Raw genomic sequence first — 20,291 nt, forward strand, 5'->3', positions numbered from 1 at the left:
TGACTGTGTGGTCCTATGTAAACATTTCAGATGCACTACTACCAACCAAAACAACATGGCTACCTTGAAAAGGTCCTTGTTGTAGTGGCCAGTGAGAAAAAAGGACAACCTTGGCATCATTTACCAAGAGTTCAGCTCAGAGGGAGTGTCATTCACACAAACACACAATAATATTGATCTCCCTCATGGAACTCTGTTATGTAACCAACTAGGATATTTTGCACATAAAACAAACACAACGTGGGCTTTGGGAATAAGTATATGCTGGTAGCATGCAACTTATGCATGTGTAGGATGAATTGGGACATTGGTGACCACAACGTTGGTATAGCATGCTAAAATTGATTTAGCCTCTATTTGTTTGTTTGTGTGTGCGTGCGGAAGTTAACTGTATCTGGGAGGTGACTTGAGCCATCCTGGCATTAAGGAGAAAATGCAATGTTCTCATTTGAGCTAGAGAATGAAATGAATACGCCACTTGGTTTTATAACACAAGGCCAGATCATGTGCCTTATGGTGCTCTATGCTAATCACCTTACTGACTGACTGCTTTCAGAGAGAGAGAGAGAGAGAGAGAGAGAGAGACCTTCTATGCTATCGAGAGGAACATAAAATTTGACATACCAATTAGGATCTGGCTAAAAATACTTAGATTCTATAACTGAGTTATAGAACCCATTGCCATTTATGGTTGTGAGGTCTGGGGTCTGCTCACCAATCAATAATTCACAAAATGGGACAAACACCAAATTGTGACTCTGCATGCAGAATTCTGCTAAAATATCCTCCGTGTACAACGTAAAACCCCTGTAACGTCTGCTTCCAACTCACACTCTAAAAACCCGTAGATCCACTGAACGCAGCTCACTTTCCAGGCCACTTTCCAGCTCATACTCTCAAACACATAGATCCCCTGAACGCAGCTCACTCTCCAGATCCCAATCACCTGAATTCTGATCACCTGTTCACACACCTGTATGTCATTGTCACACAGTATTTAGTTCAGTTCTTTGCACCCCATCATTGTGAGGTATTGTTTGTTTTGTGACACACTTCTATTTGGAGCGTTGGTTTTTCGTGATTTATGCCTTACTAATGATTCCTATTCCCTGCCTGTACTTTAGCCTATCGGATTTCATGTTATCAACCTATTGCCTGATCTCCCAGATGACATTACTAGCCTTTTCCTGGGTCTCCATTCCCTGTTCACAAACACAAACAGACCCCACGGAGCCCCAGGACAGCAACACAATTGAACACAGCCAAATCATGAGAAAACAAAAAGATAATAACTTGACACATTAGAAAGAATTTACCAAAAAACAAAGCAAACTAGAATGCTATTTGGCCCTAAACAGAGGGTACACAGTGGCAGAATACCTAACCACTGTGACTGACCCAAAATGAAGGAAATATTTGATGATGTACAGACTCAGTGAGCATAGCCTTGCTATTGAGAAAGACTGCAGAAGGCAGACCTGGCTCTCAATAGAATGTAATAATCCTTTCCCTGTAGGCTTAGCGAGATAGGGAGGTGTATCCTGACTTTCTTATGCTGTGTGTGAACATCACACATCCTCTGGACTTGTAATACAGTTCCAAAACTGGCATAGAGCCAAAGGGAGAGCTTGAGAATTTGTTCCCATCATCAGAATAAGATTACAGCTTCCTAGTCTTTCTGCCAAGACTCACTACGATATCCCATGATCTTCCCCAGTGTTTTGGGAATACACTGTAACCAGTGTGTGGATGTGGGTACAGTGTAGTAGTTCTCTTAGGGCTCTTGGTCTAAAAAGGAATCTATGGCTTCTGCCATTTTTGGGCCTTCCTCTGACACCACCTGATATWATTTTTTATTGAACCTTTATTTAACTAGGCAAGTCAGTTAAGAACAAATTCTTATTTACAATGATGGCCTACCGGGGAACAGTGGGTTAACWGCCTTGTTCAGGGGACAAACAACAGATTTTTACCTTATCAGCTCAGGGATTCAATCCAGCAACCTTTTGGTTACTGGCCCAACACTCTAACCACTAGGCTACTTGCCGCACCTAAATGATATAGATGTCCTGACAGGGAGCTCGGCCCTAGTGATGTGCTGGACTGTTCGCACCACCCTCTGTAGCGCTTAGCGGTTGAGCGCGGTGCAGTTGCCATACCAAGCGGTGATGCAGCCAGTCAAGATGCTCTCAATGGTGCAGCTGTATAACTTTTTGAGGATCTGAGTGCCCATGCCAATTCTTCTCAGCCTTCTGAGGGGGAAGAGGAGCTGTCGTGMCCTCTTCGCAACTGTGTGGGTGTGTGTGGATCACTTGAAGCTCTTSACCCGCTCCACTACAGCCCTGTCGATGTGGATGGGGGCGTGCTTGCCTCCCTATTTCCTGTAGTCCACGATYAGCTCCTTGGTCTTACTGACGTTGAGGGAGAAGTTGTTMAAATAAAGCAATTCACTGTTAAATGCCATTACAGTACTGGATAGWGTAAATATACGCTTAACTCCTCACTCAATGATAAAACAGATGCATCTGGATGTAAAATAGCAATCTACAGTATTGTCACCAACAGTCAGTCTAATAGCCTTTGTGACATAAAGNCCTCACTCAATGATAAAACAGATGCATCTGGATGTAAAATAGCAATCTACAGTATTGTCACCAACAGTCAGTCTAATAGCCTTTGTGACATAAAGTCATGTGCTTGTATTGATCTAGTGTCAGACACAACTTGGCAGGGATGACCAGTTTGTTTCAGAAGCCAAAATGATCAAACCAGATGTATCATGAGAACCCACAGCTCTTCACAAGTGTTGGGGCTCCTGTGTGGTGCAGTGGTCTAAGACACTGCATCTCAGTGCATGAGGCATCACTGTGGTATCTGGTTCAAATCCACGCTGCAGCACTTCCGGCCGTGATTGGGTGGCACACAATTGGACCATTGTTGGCCGGGGTAGACTGTCATTGTAAGTAAGAATTTGTTCCTAACTGACTTGCCTAGTTAAATAACATTCCCTGAACCAGTGTTGTTGGTCTACTCTAGACACATGTTACTCATAAATATTTTTTTAAATAGGATCTTTAGCTCTCTGTCCAAATCAAATTTTATTGGTCACATACACATGGTTAGCAGATGTTAATGCGAGTGTAGCAAAATGCTTGTGCTTCTAGTTCCGACAATGCAGTAATATCTAGCTAGTAATCTGACAAATTCACAACAACTATCTTATACACACAAATGTACATATAAATATATGGATGAGCGATGGTCGTGCGGCATAGGCAAGATGATATGGTATAGAATAGAATACAATATATACATATGAGATGAGTAGTGTAGGAAATGTACACATTATTAAAGTGGCGTTATTTAAAGTGACTAGTGAGACAATGAGACAATGATAGAGATATATTAGACAATGATCAATGATCAACTAATATCTCTAGCCAGTTGGCTCCTGAACCTCTCTTTGAACTGACCTTCATACCGAGCAGCTGCTGTTAATATATCTGTGTGTATTTTACAGTGTGTGTGTGTGTTTGTGTGTGCACCAGTGGCAATGTTAAACTTTAACCCTTCGCAGGTGCTGGGTTTTTCCTCATGCCACATATGGTACTGGTTGACCTGGAAGAAAGGGGTCCTTTCCCAGCATTCTCTGCTGCTCACGTGTGTCTGGGCACCCAGACCCAGACTGAACCACAGTGACATGAGAGTTAAAAGTACACACTGTAGTTTGAAGAATTTGTGGAGGCCTCCAAATGATGAAAAAATAAAATGGGTCACGGCAATTCCATGGTAACGGAATTACGCTGAGACTCAGAAAACATTGATTCTTAATTGTAAAGTGAAGAAACGGAGTCTCAGCGTAACTCCATTACCATGGAAAATGACCTTGGTAAGATGTCAAGTAAATGCATTCTAATGGTAAGAGATATCTAAGTAAGATGAGCCCAGACCTGACACAGACCAGAAACTGCCCTGGATCCAGAGTTTCCAGCGCTTCCCATTCAAGATCGGATCCGGAGGTACCTACGTCTTCGTCCTCTGTTCTGTCTCCCTCTCCGGTGGCTTCTACCTCGGGTTCAGATCCTCGGAGCTCCCAACCTTATCAGACCGTGAGGCTGCCTGAGAAACCGGCCCATTCAACATCACCAGCTGTCATCATAGGCAGCTCTATGGTGAGAAACCTCTCGGTCCCCAAGGCAAAAACCCTGTGCTACCCAGGAGCACGAGTACAGAACATCACAAGGCTGCTTCCTACTGTTCTACCACACATGCTGGGAGCTGACACTGCCGTAGTCCATGTGGGGTCAAACGACATCAGGAGGGCTAACTCTGAACATTTTATAATTGATTTTAAAGAACTGATTTTAGCATTAAAAGACTCCAAAAAACTGCCAATCATTTCAGGTCCAGTACCATCGTTGGGCCGCGGGTGTGAAAGATTCAGCAGACAGCTGGCATTACACATCTGGCTAAAAGACTACCGTAGCTCTGCTGGAGTCACTTTTATAGATAACTTTGACACCTTCTGGAAACAGAAGACACACTACAGGAATGACGGAGTCCATCCAAATCATCTTGGCTCCTGGACTCCTGGACGCATTTCAAGGCTGCGTTGAAACAGGATTTATCAATGACCCAAGATCAGCTCAGTTAATCCCTACCATTGTGACAATGAGTCGTCATAATGCGGCATCAAATGTACATTACCCTAGGGGCGTTGGCAGACACAATGTAAATAACTTAATTTATGTCCCCCTAATTGCCCTGAATACCTCTGTTGATCCTACAGCTATTGTATGCAGTAATCATCATGATCCAGAGTTACACTGTTAGCACTGAGGCGTGAATGTGTGAAATGCTTGATAGTGTATGTGATGTCAACAGAATAGTATATTTTCTGGGTGATTTAAATATTGACTGGCTCTCATCAACCTGCCCACTCAATAAATAACTTCAAACTGTAAGCAGTGCCTGCAACCTGGTTCAGGTTGTCAGTCAACCTACCAGGGTAGTTACAAACATCACAGGAATGAAATCATCAACATGTATTGATCACATATTTACTAATGCTGCAGAAATTTGCTTTAAAGCAGTATCTAAATCCATAGGATGTAGTGATCACAATATAATAGCCATATCGAGGAAAACCAAAATTCCAAAGGCTGGCCCTAATATAGTGTACAGTGGCAAGAAAAAGTAGGTGAACCCTTTGGAATTAACCAAGTTATGCAGAAATCCAGGTATCAAATGTAATCTGATCTTCATCTAAGTCAGAATAATAGACAAACATAGTGTGCTTAAAAAACTAATAACAGACAAATTATTGTATTTTTCTTGTCTATATTGAATACATAATTTAAACATTCACAGTATAGGATGGAAAAAGTATGTGAACCCCTAGGCTATTAACTTCTCCAAAAGCTAATTGGAGTCAGGAGTCAGCTAACCTGGAGTCCAATCAAAGAGACAAGATTGTAGATGTTGGTTAGAGCTGCCCTGCCCTGTAAAAAACACTCACAAACCTTTAGTTTGCTATTCACAAGAAGCATTGCCTGATGTGAACCATGCCTCAAACAAAAGAGATCTCAGAAGACCTAAGATTAAGAATTGTTGACTTGTATAAAGCTGGAAAGAGTTACAAAAGTATCTCTAAAATATTTGATGTTCATGAGTCCACGGTAAGACAAATAGTCTATAAATGGTGAAAGTTCAGCACTTTTGCTACTCTCCCTAGGAGTGGCCGACCTGCAAAGATGACTGCAAGAGCACAGCGCGGAATGGTCAATGAGGTTAAGAAGAATCCTAGAGTGTCAGCTAAAGACTTACAGAAATCTCTGGAACATGCTAACATCTCTGTTGACGAGTACACGATATGTAAAACCCTAAACAAGAATGGTGTTCATGGGAGGACACCATGGAAGAAGCCACTGCTGTCCAAAAAGAACTTTTCTGCACGTCTGAAGTTTGCAAAAGTGCACCTGGATATTCCACAGCGCTACTGGTAAAATATTCTGTGGACAGATGAAACTATAGTTGAGTTGTTTGGAAGGAACACACAACACTATGTGTGGAGAACAAAAAGCACAGCACACCAACATCAAAACCTCATCCCAACTGTAAAGTATGGTGGAGGGAGCATCATGGTCTGGGGCTGCCTCAGGGCCTGGACAGCTTGCTATCATCAACGGAAAAATGAATTCCCAAGTTTATCAAAACATTTTGCAGGAAAATGTTAGGCTATCTGTCCGCCAATTGAAGCTCAACAGAAGTTGGGTGATGCAAGAGGACAAAGACCCAAAACACAGAAGTAAATCAACAACAGAATGGCTTCAACAGAAGAAAATACRCCTTCTGGAGTGGCCCAGTTAGAGTCCTGACCTCAACCCGATTGAGATGCTGTGGCATGACCTCAAGAGAGCAGTTCACACCAGACATCCCAAGAATATTGCTGAACTGAAACAGTTTTGTAAAGAGGAATGGTCCAAAATTCCTCCTGACTGTGCAGGTCTGATCTGCAACTACAGAAAAAGTTTGGTTGAGGTCATTACTTCCAAAGGAGGGTCAACCAGTTATTAAATCCAAGGGTTCACATACTTTTCCCACCCTGCACTGTGAATGTTTACACGGTGTGTTCAATAAAGACATAAAAATGTATAATTGTTTGTGTGTTWTTAGTTTAAGCAGACTGTGTTTGTCTATTGTTGTGACCTAGATGAAGATCAGATSAAATTTTATGATCAATTTATGCAGAAATCCAGGTATTTCCAAAGGGTTCACATACTTTTTCTTGCCACTGAATAAGAGGTCATACAAGAAGTTTTGTAGTGATTCATATGTTGATGATGTAAATAATATTTGCTGGTCTGTGGTGTGTAATGAGGAGCAACCAGACACTGCACTTGGCACATTTATGAAATTGCTTATTCCAGTTACTAATAAGCACGTAGCCATTAAGAAAATGACTGGAAAAACTGTTAAATCCCCTTGGATTGATGAGGAATTGAAAAATGGTATGGTTGAGAGGGATGAGGCAAAAGGTATGGCAAATAAGTCTGGCAGCCCAACTGATTGGCAAACGTACTGCAAATTTAAGAAATCTTGTGACTAAGCTAAATAAAAATACAAATAAACTATACTATGAAACAAAGATAAATGTTATAAATAATGATAGTAAAAAGCTTTGGAGCACCTTCAATGACATTTTGGGAAAGAAAGCCAACTCGGCTCCATCGTTCATTGAATCAGATGGCTCATTYATCACAAAACCCACTGATATTGTCAACTACCTTGAGTTTTCATTGGCAAGATAAGCAAACATAGGGATAACATGCCAGCAACAAACGCTGACACTACACATCTAAGTATATCTGACCAAATTATGAAAGACAAGAATTGTACTTTTGAATTCTGTAAAGTCAGTGTGGAAGAGGTGAAACAATTATTGTTGTCTATCAACAATGACAAGCCACCGGGGTCTGACAATCTGGATGGAAAATTACTGAGGATAATAGCGGGCGATATTGCCACTCCTATTTAACACATCTTCAATTAAAGCCTACTAGAAAGTGTGTGCCCTCAGGCCTGGAGGGAAGCTAAAGTCATTCCGCTACCCAAGAATAGTAAAGCCCCCTTTACTGGCTCAAATAGCCGACCAATCAGCCTGTTACCAACCCTTAGTAAACTTCTGGAAAAATTGTGTTTGACCAGAAACAATGCTATTTCACAGTAAACAAATTGACAACAGACTTTCAGCACGCTTATAGGGAAGGACACTCAACAAGCACAGCACTTACACAAATGACTGATGATTGGCTGAGAGAAATAGATGATCAAATGATTGTGGGGGCTGTCTTGTTAGACTTCAGTTCGGCTTTTGACATTATCGATCATAGTCTGCTGCTGGAAAAACGTGTGTGATATGGCTTTACACCCCCTGCTATAATGTGGATAGAGTTACTTGACTAACAAAACACAGAGGGTGTTCTTTAATGGAAGCCTCTCAAACATAATCCAGGTAGAATCAGGAGTTCCCCAGGGCAGCTGTCTATAATAAAGCGCTGCTCTGCCTTCTTAACAACACTATCAACAAGGTAGGTCCTACAGGCCCTGGTTTTGTCGTACCTAGACTACTGTTCAGTAGTGTGGTCAGGTGCCTGAACAGACTTAGGAAAATTGCAGTTGGCTCAGAACAGGGCAGCACGGCTGRCCCTTAAAAGTACACAGAGAGCTAACGTTAATGACATGCATGTCAATCTCTCATGGCTCACAGTGGAAGAGAGATTGACTTCATCGTTAGTTGTTTTTGTAAGAGGTGAATGTAATGAGCTGTTTAAAATACTAGCACACAGCTCGGACACCAATGCATACCCCACAAGACATGCGACCAGAGGTCYCTTCACAGTTGCCAAGTCCAGAACAGACTATGGGAGACGCACAGTACTACATAGAGCCATGACTACATGGAACTCTATTCCACATCAGGTAACTGATGCAAGCAGTAGAATCCGATTTAAAAAGCAGGTAAAAATACATCTTATTGAACAACGGGGACTGTGAAGAGACACACACAAAGGTACAGACACATTGTGATATTGTTGTATGGTGGTATTGAACATGTTGTGGTGTGGATAATGTTGTGGTGGTGTAGGGATGTTATATGATGTACTGTTTTATCTTTAGCTCATTCAGTACAAACATAGTTCACTGTTTTATCTGTTGTTTTATATGTAATGTGGGTGCTTTGGTGTGTTTGGACCCCAGGAAGAGTAGCTGCTGCCTTGGCAGGAACTAATTGGGATCCATAATAAATACAAATMCAAAAGATCMAMATTTTTTGCAGTGCAAAATACAAAMAGTGTGACACCAGTCATAAAACTAAACATCCGTGTCATGATGCAGATATACTCTCAATTAAAACAATTATTAGATACTGACTAGGCCTATATAAGAAACACACACACACACACACACTACTTCCAATCACACACACCCTCCCCATCCCATGACTCTCATTGCCGTATGGTCCTGTGGAAGAGGCCTCTCTAAGTGGAGGCACGTTTAGTAGGCAGCCTGGCTCATATTACTGCCATACCTTCAGATATTACTGCAGGAACAGACCCAGGAATTTGAGAAAGACAGGCCAGCCCAGGACAGCCTGGGAGCCTCCACTGAACCAACGCCTGATTCAATCATCAATAATCAGAGACCTGCTTGCTGCACTCTGTACCCTGGCCCCAGGACACAGGAAGKGGCCCACGAGGGGCCATCTGAGAGTCACGGGACTGCAGGGATGCTCCTTAGTTAGGCGTCCTACCAGGTCAAATAGATGGGCTGTTCAAATCACACGATAAAAACAGCAAGAAATAAATCAAAAATGTGCATATTTTATACTATAACCAGCAATGAGATCACCAACATGATATGCATGAAGTGGTTCAGTGAAACAGGCCTAGTGTTATCAGACATTGTTATTGTCATTTTCAAGAAGCTTCCATGTGAAGCTACATTATCATGATATGGTATGATCAATAGACACTCAGTGACCTCAGTACAATATAGAAGGTATTTAAGCTGTGGAGGCTGCTTAGCGGAGGACGGCTCATATATATTAATGTCTGTAACGGAGCGAATGGAATGACATCAAACAGATGGAAACCATGTGTTTGATGTACAGTATTYGATACTATTCCACTCATTCCAGTCATTACCACGAGCCCGTCCTCCCCAATTAACGTGCCACCAACCTCCTGTGTATTTAAGTATGACTCAGAAGTATTTCTGTATGTAATAAAGCCCTTTTTTGGGGAAAAACACMTTCTGATTGGTTGGGCCTGGTTCCCCAGTGGGTGGACCTATGCCCTCCCAGGCCCACCCATGGCTGTGCCATTGCCCAGTCATGTGAAATCCATAGATTGGGACCTAATKAATTTATTTCAATTGGACTGATTWCCTTATAAACTGTAACTCAGTAAAATCTTTGAAATTGTTGCATGTAGCGTTTATATTTTTGTTCAGTATATTTCTATGCGCCATCCAGCCACATAGGACATGTCTTACTCCAGAGTGGGCGTTCTTCCGTTGTGACAGACACAGATACTTGGTTTTGAAAACCAGAACTCAGAAGATCGTTGTAATYTCCCTTGTTTGATTCGCATTGTAATAGAATAGAGTGATTAACTATGGAAAGTTGCTCTGCCAAGCAACATAATCAGTGCTGTCAAAGTTCAATGTGTCCACAAGGTTGCGCTCTAACAAAGCAGTTCTCATTCAAAGGACTTCAAAATGAATCGTATCTTAAATCCCTTTGTTTCATTGTTTCCCCATCCTTCACCTACCCTGACGTGAAAGAACAGAGCAAATTAAATAACATTTGTTCTTTTTTGTCAGATTGGTGCTGTCACGGATTAGCCTCGTACAGWATGTAAGGTTACGAGATCCGGATTGTTCGTAGGAGGCTAGTCACGGACAATATACCACTTAAAAATACTGATGCTCACTAAAAGGTAGCCTACATCGTCTATCCACCCCTTGTCTTTTTGCCGAAAAGTTGATTTGACAATGATGTTCTTCTAACCAACCGTTTAATTMTAATGGTCAGCTCTACTGTTACAATAAAAGTATACTAGAATGGAGTAGAAACAGTATAGTTATATATCCAACCTGCTGCTACATTCACTACATTCCTAAAGGAAATAATGTTCTTTTTACATTTTCCCTGACACCAAAAAGTACTTGTTACATTTTGACAGGAAAATGGTCCAATTCATACACYTATCAAGAGAACATCCCTGGTCATCCCTACTGCCTCTTATAAATGTGTAAATAAATGTCAGTGTTGTAGTGTACCCCTGGCTATCCGTAAAGTAAAACATTTTTTTTTACATTGTGCTGTCTGGTTTGCATAATATAAGGATTTTGAAWTTWTTWATACTTTTACTTGTGATACTTAAGTATATTTAAAACCAAACACTTTTAGACTTTTACTCAAGTAATATTTTACTGGGTGACTCTCACTTTTACTTGAGTCRTGTTCTATTAAGGTATCTTTTCTTTTACTACAGTATGACTTTTGGGTACTTTTTCCACCACTGTCAAAAGCATCGACTGATTATAGCCCTAGTATACGTAGAGSTATGGGCCGGGAAAAATAACCTTCAAGCTGTTTCTCTGCAAAATTATTCCTATTTTGATGCAATCGTTTAGAATAACTTATTTTATCACAACATCATATCGGTTGATGGCCATAGAATAATGGTGATGACAGGATGATCCTCCACGTTTCACACCAGAATAGTGGAGATGCGAGACAAAAGTAGAGTGGTTTCAGTTGCATATGAAAAGGGGAGTAGGAGGTTAGCACAGCAAAGTGGAGTCAGTAAGTAAGCAGGACCCAGGACAGCCACACGGATAGGTAGTTCAGAGGAGTAAAAGCCGGCACGGCGCTGGGTGGATTCAAGTTCTGATTGAGGCTCGCTACTTGGTAAGATGATCCGAAATAAACGACCAGCAAATATGTTAATTAGGCAGTTTAGCTATTTTCCCACGAGTTTGTCCTGAGTAGGTACATTGTAAACAAAGGCTTGGCGTTTTGTAATAACGGTGTTATTAAGGTAGCTACGAATTCACCGAAAACATTCGATTCTGCAAAAAAGTCGACAAGTTTACTACCACATATTTAGCTTTACAAGCTGTAAATTTAGCTGTTATACCRGAAGCATTGATGCTACTATAGTGCATGTGTTCGATATAACAATATGAAAGTTATCTAGATAGCCAGTTCGCTAGCTAACAAATAATCCCTTCCCTTGTAGCTAGCTGGTCAGCATAGCATTGTAGCCGAGACGAGCAGACAAGCTGTCACAATGCGTCAACATTGTTTTAATTAGTGCAATCATCATGAAATAGTATCTCCTCGCAGGTAGCCTACTACAATGTTTCAGTAACGTTAATCACTACAGGAGTTCCACAGAAGAGTTTCATCACATTATGATGCATACAGGTTAGCTACATATAATAACATTTATACATTGAGAAGCAAAAACATTTTTGAGACAGTTTAGTTTCTCCAACAATTAACCTTATAATTGTTTCATATTTGCATGAACATGTTTTGAGAGAACATCTCAAGTCATGTAGACCGTTTCTGAGGAGAGGTGATTGAGGATAATGATTGAGGCACCATTTTTACCTCATCTAGCCATGCTCTTATTTTTAGTCTGTCTAATAGCAKGGTTGCGTTGTGTATAACTGACGTAAATGGTGGGTTTTTTACATGTTCTTTCTGTTTCCCTCCCTGATTGTTCCGACATCCCTGCTCTCTCATAGATCTATTCATAGAAGGCAGGCTGTATAGTGGAACATGCTACAAACTGTCGCTGACAACTTTCTTTAGTTCATTWGTGTGGTTCATTGTGTGCAGCAAAGTTTTTTCTTCTATTGGTTTAGAGGCGTGTTATAGGCATGTTTGTTTCATAATGTTGCTTGTCTTTGTTGTGCCTATTTAGACAGCAGGAATGGGGCAAGGTGTGGGTGGTTGACTGACAGGGAGACGGACCAATCACTTGTCAGGATGCTGGCTCGGAACCGCTTCATCCTCCTGGTGGTGGTGGGGGCGGTGCTGGCCATCGTGAGTCTCAGCCTCCAATTCTGTAAGTAAACTGTGTGTKTGTTTGTGTAGTGTATTGTAGTGTCTCTACAGCTGCCATTATTTGTGGTTGGAATTTGTGTGTGATCGTGTGGTGTGTATATCCAGGTGTGTTTGTGTATGATCACACGGTGTGTGTGTATTATATCTGACCACTAGTGTTTTCCACTCCAAGCGACCCATTTACATGGAAACAAAGACAGGTCCTCTAGAGACATTCTATATATAGACCAGTCCTATCCACTATGATACCCTGAGATACTCTTAAGTGTTCCCCCAATGACTTGTCGGTAGAAAATGGCCTCTGCCTCCGTTAGGTCATTGTGCCCCATCTCGCCTGTGCATAGAAAAAAATTCTGTGTCCTCGATGGTAATAAATACAAGGAAACAGGCCAAGTCGATTTGTTGCGTAAGACWCTTACTGTGGGTGGATGGAAGAGTYCTTTCGCTGTTATATGGAAATAACATAATTAGAAAGAAGGCTAGACTGGAGAATATTATTGAGCTGCAAAAATAACATCCATATTTGAATGAAAAATCCTAGTCCCAGATTATGTTGGGTATGAAATATTCTGTATAGTGCGTACCTTTCTCTCTGTACCCTGCTCTCTTGCTTCAAGTCTTTACAGACGCCAGAAGAGATTGCAATTCTGTGAGTGTGTCTTAACTCTGCATTGAAAATGTGTGAACTGTGTGACCCTGTTGCCATCTCTCYTCTCCCTCTCTCTCAAAAGCAGAGGTGTGTGTCTGTCTGAGGGGGATTGTAGGCTGAAGTAACTTTAATGCACTACTTAAAACCATTCTCTGCTCCTGCCCTCTAATCTTCTCCTTTAGCAAAAACGAAAGGCAATAAAAGATTATGCTGAATGAAATCCCACTGTAAATTGTTACCATTGAGTGTGTGYGTGCATGCGTGTGTCTAGGCTCGTATGGGTCCCTTACTTTGTCATTGAGAATGTGTCTTGACTCTTGATTGATTTCTCGATCACTTGAGGCAACATGGGATTTATGTAACCAAAGTATGGTCTGTGTTAGCGGCCTCTCCTTCCCTGTCATGTGATCTGTAGGTTGTYTGTGTGTTGGAGAGAGGCTGTCATAATTTATTCATCAGACTGCAAGTCATTATCCTCTACTACAGGGGAAGGCCCAGTGGGACAGCAGCACTTCATGTTCCATTGATTGTCATCCTTCTTTCTCCTCCACTTTCCCTCCCTCTCTTATCGGTTTTCTGCTTAAGTTATCTTTCTCTTTTTCTATTTTAGCCTCTGACTGTTATCTTCCTGTTTTGGTCTGTTCTTTCTTACGCTACTTCTCTCACTTTCCCTCCCTCCCTCCCTCCTTCCCTCCTTCTTTTCTTTCTGATTATTTTGAACATGGGAGAAGAAGCCAGTGTATAGAATTTGTTTGTATGGATTTCAATTTGTTTGCTGAAACTTGATTGATTATGGTGTGTGATCCAGACAGGCAATAAAAGATGGTTTGCCATGACTCTGACACTCTGCCTGCCTCTACGACCTCTCTGAAATCTGGACTGGGGTCGCCATGGCAGTAGAGGCGTGACACCTGTTTGACAAGCGACAGGGAGTCCCACAGTAAGAGAGGTGTGAAGCTTAGCGGAACAGAGGACGGAGAAGGAGGGAAACAAAAACAGGAGGAGGGATATGGCGAGAGAGATAGAATAGAGGAAAGGAGAGACAAAGAGAGAGATGACAGGAGAGGGAATGGAAGAGGAGAGAGGGGGAGGCAATAACATCAACAGAGCGATACAGGAAAATATAGACTACAGGAATTGAAGAGAAGATAAAAGAGAAGACGAAAGGAGAGCAGAGAGAGAGAGAGCGTGATGGAGGAAAATACATGTATATAATGAGAAGAATGGAGAGGGAGAGAGAATAATCCACAGAGATGGAGATATAACATCAGAGGAAATGGAGAGAGGGGGAGAGAATAATCCACAGAGATGAAGAGAGATATAACATCAGAGGAAATAGAGAGAGGGGAGAGAATAATCCACAGAGATGAAGAGAGATATAACATCAGAGAAAATAGAGAGAGGGGGAGAGAATAATCCACAGAGATGGAGAGATATAACAGAGGAAATAGAGAGAGGGGGAGAGAATAATCCACAGAGATGAAGAGAGATATAACATCAGAGGAAATAGAGGGGGAGAGAATAATCCACAGAGATGAAGAGAGATATAACAGAGGAAATAGAGAGAGGGGAGAGAATAATCCACAGAGATGAAGAGAGATATAACATTAGAGGAAATAGAGGGAAGAGAAAGGAATAGGCAGAGAGAGAGAATACAGGAACGAAAGCCAAACTAACAGCGACGTGTTTTGGAGGATAGCTATGAGTCAGTGACACGGAGACAGACAGCCCACAGGGATTAGAGGCAGACAGACAGATAGACCACAGGGATTAGAGGCAGACAGACAGATAGACCACAGGGAGTAGAGGCAGACAGACATATCGACCACAGGGAGTAGAGGCAGACAGACAGATAGATAGACCACGGGGAGTAGAGGCAGACAGACAGATAGACCACAGGGAGTAGAGGCAGACAGACAGATAGACCACAGGGAGTAGAGGCAGACAGACATATCGACCACAGGGAGTAGAGGCAGACAGACAGATAGACCACATGGAGTAGAGGCAGACAGACAGATAGACCACGGGGAGTAGAGGCAGACAGACAGATAGACCACGGGCAGTAGAGTCAGACAGACAGATAGACCACGGGCAGTAGAGGCAGACATACAGACAGATAGACCACGGGCAGTAGAGGCAGACAGCCAGATAGACCACGGGGAGTAGAGGCAGACAGACAGATCATACATGTGTAACGGATGTGAAATGGCTAGTGTCACGAACCGGCTCAAAGCCCGTAACAAAAGGGAGACAACGTGGAGATAAGGAGTAACAAAATATATATTTATTAAATAAAGTAACTAGGTATAATATACAATGATGTGTGTAATCAGTAATCAGTAGTGTAAGTGAGTGTTTTGCATGCATGAATGTGATAATGCAGGGTGTTGAAAAATGCTAAAGCAACCAACCAAAAAAACACCAAGAAACACAACCAAATCTATAAAGGTGTCTGCATGGAGAGAGTCTCCTCCATGAATGGGGAAGTGGTGTATTTATCCTGGGACACACTGGGCTCAGGTGTTTCCCATGTAGCTGACGACCCTCCCAACTCCACCCACCGACATCCTAATAAGGAAACAAGAACAAGAGAAGAATACGGCAGACAGAGTTGGAGGGTCGTCACATTTCCCCCCATAAAAACGGGACCAAAAAGGACCCCGGAACAACATACTGGCCCCTGCGTCCCAAAATTGACACAGCCTCTGCGTCCCAAATTGACACAGCCTCTGCGTCCCAAATTGATGAGGGGTTACGTGTTCACACTTCCAATTTGCCCCAGCCAACCTCCTCCTCAGACCTCAGCAACCTTTGCGCACGGGAAGCAACATTTAGAGGAAAGAAGACTCCCCAGACCTCAGCAACCTTTAGGCATAGGAAGCAACATTTAAGAGGAAAGAAGACTCCCAGACCTCAGCAACCTTAGTGCATAGGAAGCAACATTTAAGAGGAAGACTCCCCAGACCTCAGCAACCTTAGGGCATAGGAAGCAACATTTAAGGGAAAGACTCCCCAGACCTCAGCAACCTTAGTGCATAGGAAGCAACTTTTAAGAGGAAAGAACACAAGACCAGGAGGGAACAGACAGAACAGAGAGAACATGACAATACGAAACAATGGTCAGTCACGTAACCATTTAGGAACAGGGCGCACGAGAGAGCGCATCAGCAATCACGTTTTCAGTCCCCCGGATGTGCCGCACATCGAGATGGAATGATTGTAAAAATAAACACCATCTCATTATTCTCTGGTTCGGACACATCATGGACCTCAAAAAAGTGAGAGGGTTATGGTCGGTGTAGACCACAATGGGTACTACCCCCGACCCGACATACACTTCGAAGTGTTGTAGCGCCCAAATGAGTGCTAGCGCTTCCTTTTCAATAACCGAACAGTTCAACTGATAATCGTTAAACTTTTTGGAAAAGAAAGGTTTCCCACTGTTCATTCTCAGAGGAACGTGCATAATAGGGTTTTAACAAATTTACATGGCACAGGTAGTGTGCTTTCCTCCGTTCTGGAGTGGCAACTAGATAATTTCGCTCAGTGTACTTAAGCACCACTGTATATGGACCTTGAAACTTGGCTTGAAAAGGAGAACCAACAATTGGCAGCAGAGCAAGAACCTGGTCGCCTGGACTAAAGTGACGAGGCTCAGCTCGGCAATCAAATATGCCTTTCATCCTCTCCTGTGAAGATGATAGCTTCTCTTTAGCCATTTCGCCAGCGGCATACAAGCGGCGCCGGAAATCACACACATACGATAACAAGGACTGAGGAGGCTCGGGAGACTTCCAGTCATCCTGAAGAACAGATAGAAGTCCACGCACCCTATGTCCAAGCACAAGGCCATTTGGACTGAAACCCGTGCTCTCCTGTGTAACCTCCCTAGCGGCTAACAGTAACCAAGTCAACCCCTCCTCCCAATCCTTATCCATCTCAGTACAATAACCTCTCAACAAAGACTTAAGTGTTTGATGGAAACGTTCCAGTGTTCCTTGACTTTGCGCGTGATAGGCGCTAGCCAGATTGTGCTTAATATGGAGCTGTTGGAGAACCCGACCAAACAGATTAGAGGTGAAATTAGATCCTGATTCACTCTGAATGACCTTAGTTTCTGTCACTGTTTGGAATACCTGAGTCAAAGCTTTTAACACAGACTTAGTCGTGATAGACCGGAGAGGATAAGCTGCTGGAAACCTTGTGGTCTGACACATCACAGTGAACAAGTAACTACTAACCTTTTTAGAACGAGGCAGAGGACCCACACAGTCAATAATCAGATATTCAAAAGGCTGGCTGAGTACAGGAATAGGAAACAGTGGTACCGGCTTAATAGCTTGATTAGGTTTACCAGTTAATTGACAGGTGTGACAAGTTGATGAAATCAGAGACATCCCTCTTTAATCTAGGCCAAAAGAAATGTCTTAATATGCGATGGTAGGTTTTCCTCACCCCCATATGTCCAGCAACATCATTGTGAGAAGTTGTCAACACCAACTCACGAAGTTTTACTGGTACCACAACCTGACTAATCGCCACTGACGCTACCCTGACCGTCTATACTGACGTTAACTGACGTCTATACTGATGCTAACTCACCATCTATACTGATGCTAACTCACCATCTATACTGATGCTTACTCCCATCTATACTGATCTTACTCACCATCTATACTGATGCTATGACAATACTATATGATGCTAACTCACAACTATACTGTGCTAACTGACACATCTTACTGATGCTAACTGACATCTATAGCTGATGCTAACTCACCATATATACTGATGCTAAGTCACCATATCTTATTGCTAACTGACCGTCTATACTGACGCTAACTCACCATCTATACTGATGCTAACTGACCGTCAATTACTGATGCTAACTCACCATCTATCACTGATGTTAACTCACCTCTTACGGATGTTAAAGACCGTCTATACTGATGCTAACTCACCATCTATACTGATGCTAACTGATCATCTATACTGATGCTAACTCACCATCTATACTGATGCTAACTCACCATCTATACTGATGCTAACTAGACCATCTATACTGATGCTAACTGACCGTCTATACTGATGCTAACTCACCGTCTATACTGATGTTAACTCACCATCTATACTGATGCTACACCTCACCATTATACTGATGCTAACTCAACCATCTCTATTGATTAACTGACCTCTATACGATGCTAACCACCATTCTATACTGTGTTAACTCACCATCTATACTGATGCTAACTCCCATCTATACTGATGCTAACTCACCATCTATACTGATGTTAACTCACCATCTATACTGATGCTAACTGACCGTCTGTACTGATGCTAACTGACCTCTTACTGATGCTACTGACCCGTGAGTCTATACTGATGCTAATGATTGTCTATACGGATGTTAACTCACTGTCTAATTACTGATGCTAACTGACCGGTGAGTCTATACTGATGCTAACTGACCATCTATACTGATGCTAACTCACCACTATACTGACGCTAACTGACCTACTATACTGACGTCTAACTGACCGTCTATACTGATGCTAACTCACCATCTATACTGATGCTTAACTCACCATCTTATCTGATGCTCTTACTCCCATCTATACTGATGCTTACTCACCAACTATACTGATGCTACTCACCAACTATACTGATGCTAACTGACCATCTATACTGATGCTAACTGACCATCTATCCTGATGCTAACTCACCATATATACTGATGCTAAGTCACCATATATACTTATGCTAACTGACCGTCTATACTGACGCTAACTCACCATCTATACTGATGCTAACTGACCGTCAATACTGATGCTAACTCACCATCTATACTGATGTTAACTCACCATCTATACGGATGTTAACAGACCGTCTATACTGATGCTAACTCACCATCTTACTGATGCTAACGATCATCTATACTGATGCTAACTCACCATCTATTACTGATGCTATCACCATCTATACTGATGCTAACTCATCTCATACTGATGCTAACTGACCGTCTATACTGATGCTAACTCACACCGTCTATACTGATGTTAACTCACCATCTATACTGATCCTAACTCACCATCTATACTGATGCTAACTCACCATCTCTATTGATGTTAACTGACCGTCTATACTGATGCTAACCCACCATCTATACTGATGTTACTCACGCAATCTATACTGATGCTAACTCACCGTCTATACTGATGTTAACTCACCATCTATACTGATGCTAACTCACCATCTCTATTGATGTTAACTGACCGTCTATACTGATGCTAACTCACCATCTATACTGATGTAACTCACATCTATACTGATGCTACTCACCATCTATACTGATGCTAACTCACCATCTATACTGATGCTAACTCCACCTCTATACTGATGCTAACTCACCATCTATACTGATGCTAACTGACCATCTATACTGATGCTAACTCACGTTATTACTGATGTACTCACCGTCTATACTGATCTAACTCACCATCTATACTGATGCTAACTCACCATCTATCTGATGCTAACTGACCATCTATACTGATGCTAACTCACCATCTATACTGATGCTAACTCACATCTATACTGATGCTAACTCATCATCTATTACTGATGCTAACTCACCATCTATACTGATGCTAAACCTATCCCCTATACTGATGCTAACTCACATCTATCGGATGTAAACTGACTGTCTATACTGATGCAACTCAGCGTATACTGATGTTAACTCACCGTCTATACTGATGCTAACTCACGCTCTATACTGATGCTAACTCCCATCTATACTGATGCTAACTACCATCTATACTGATGCTAACTCACCATCTATACTGAGCTAACTCACCATCTATACTGATGCTAACTCATCATCTATACTGATTGCTAACTCACCATCTATACTGATGCTAACTCAACCGTCTATACTGATGCTAACTCACCTTCTATACGGATGTAACTGACTGTCTATACTGATGCTAACTC

General features: G+C 42.1%; 1 protein-coding gene across 1 annotated transcript in view; it reads left to right on the forward strand.

Moving 5' to 3' along the window:
* The first annotated feature begins 2,777 nt into the window (after positions 1-2,777).
* LOC111949564 (2-phosphoxylose phosphatase 1) overlaps positions 2,778-20,291 on the forward strand; it is a 44,455-nt gene continuing 26,941 nt past the window's right edge. The window contains exons 1-2 of the mRNA XM_070433883.1: positions 2,778-2,959; positions 12,504-12,647. Of these exons, the coding sequence (XP_070289984.1) occupies positions 12,569-12,647 (79 nt within the window). The 5' untranslated portion in view covers positions 2,778-2,959; positions 12,504-12,568. The remainder of the gene's footprint in view (positions 2,960-12,503; positions 12,648-20,291) is intronic.

The sequence above is a fragment of the Salvelinus sp. IW2-2015 genome, linkage group LG22 (genome assembly GCF_002910315.2).
Source record: "Salvelinus sp. IW2-2015 linkage group LG22, ASM291031v2, whole genome shotgun sequence".
NCBI lineage: Eukaryota > Metazoa > Chordata > Actinopteri > Salmoniformes > Salmonidae > Salvelinus > Salvelinus sp. IW2-2015.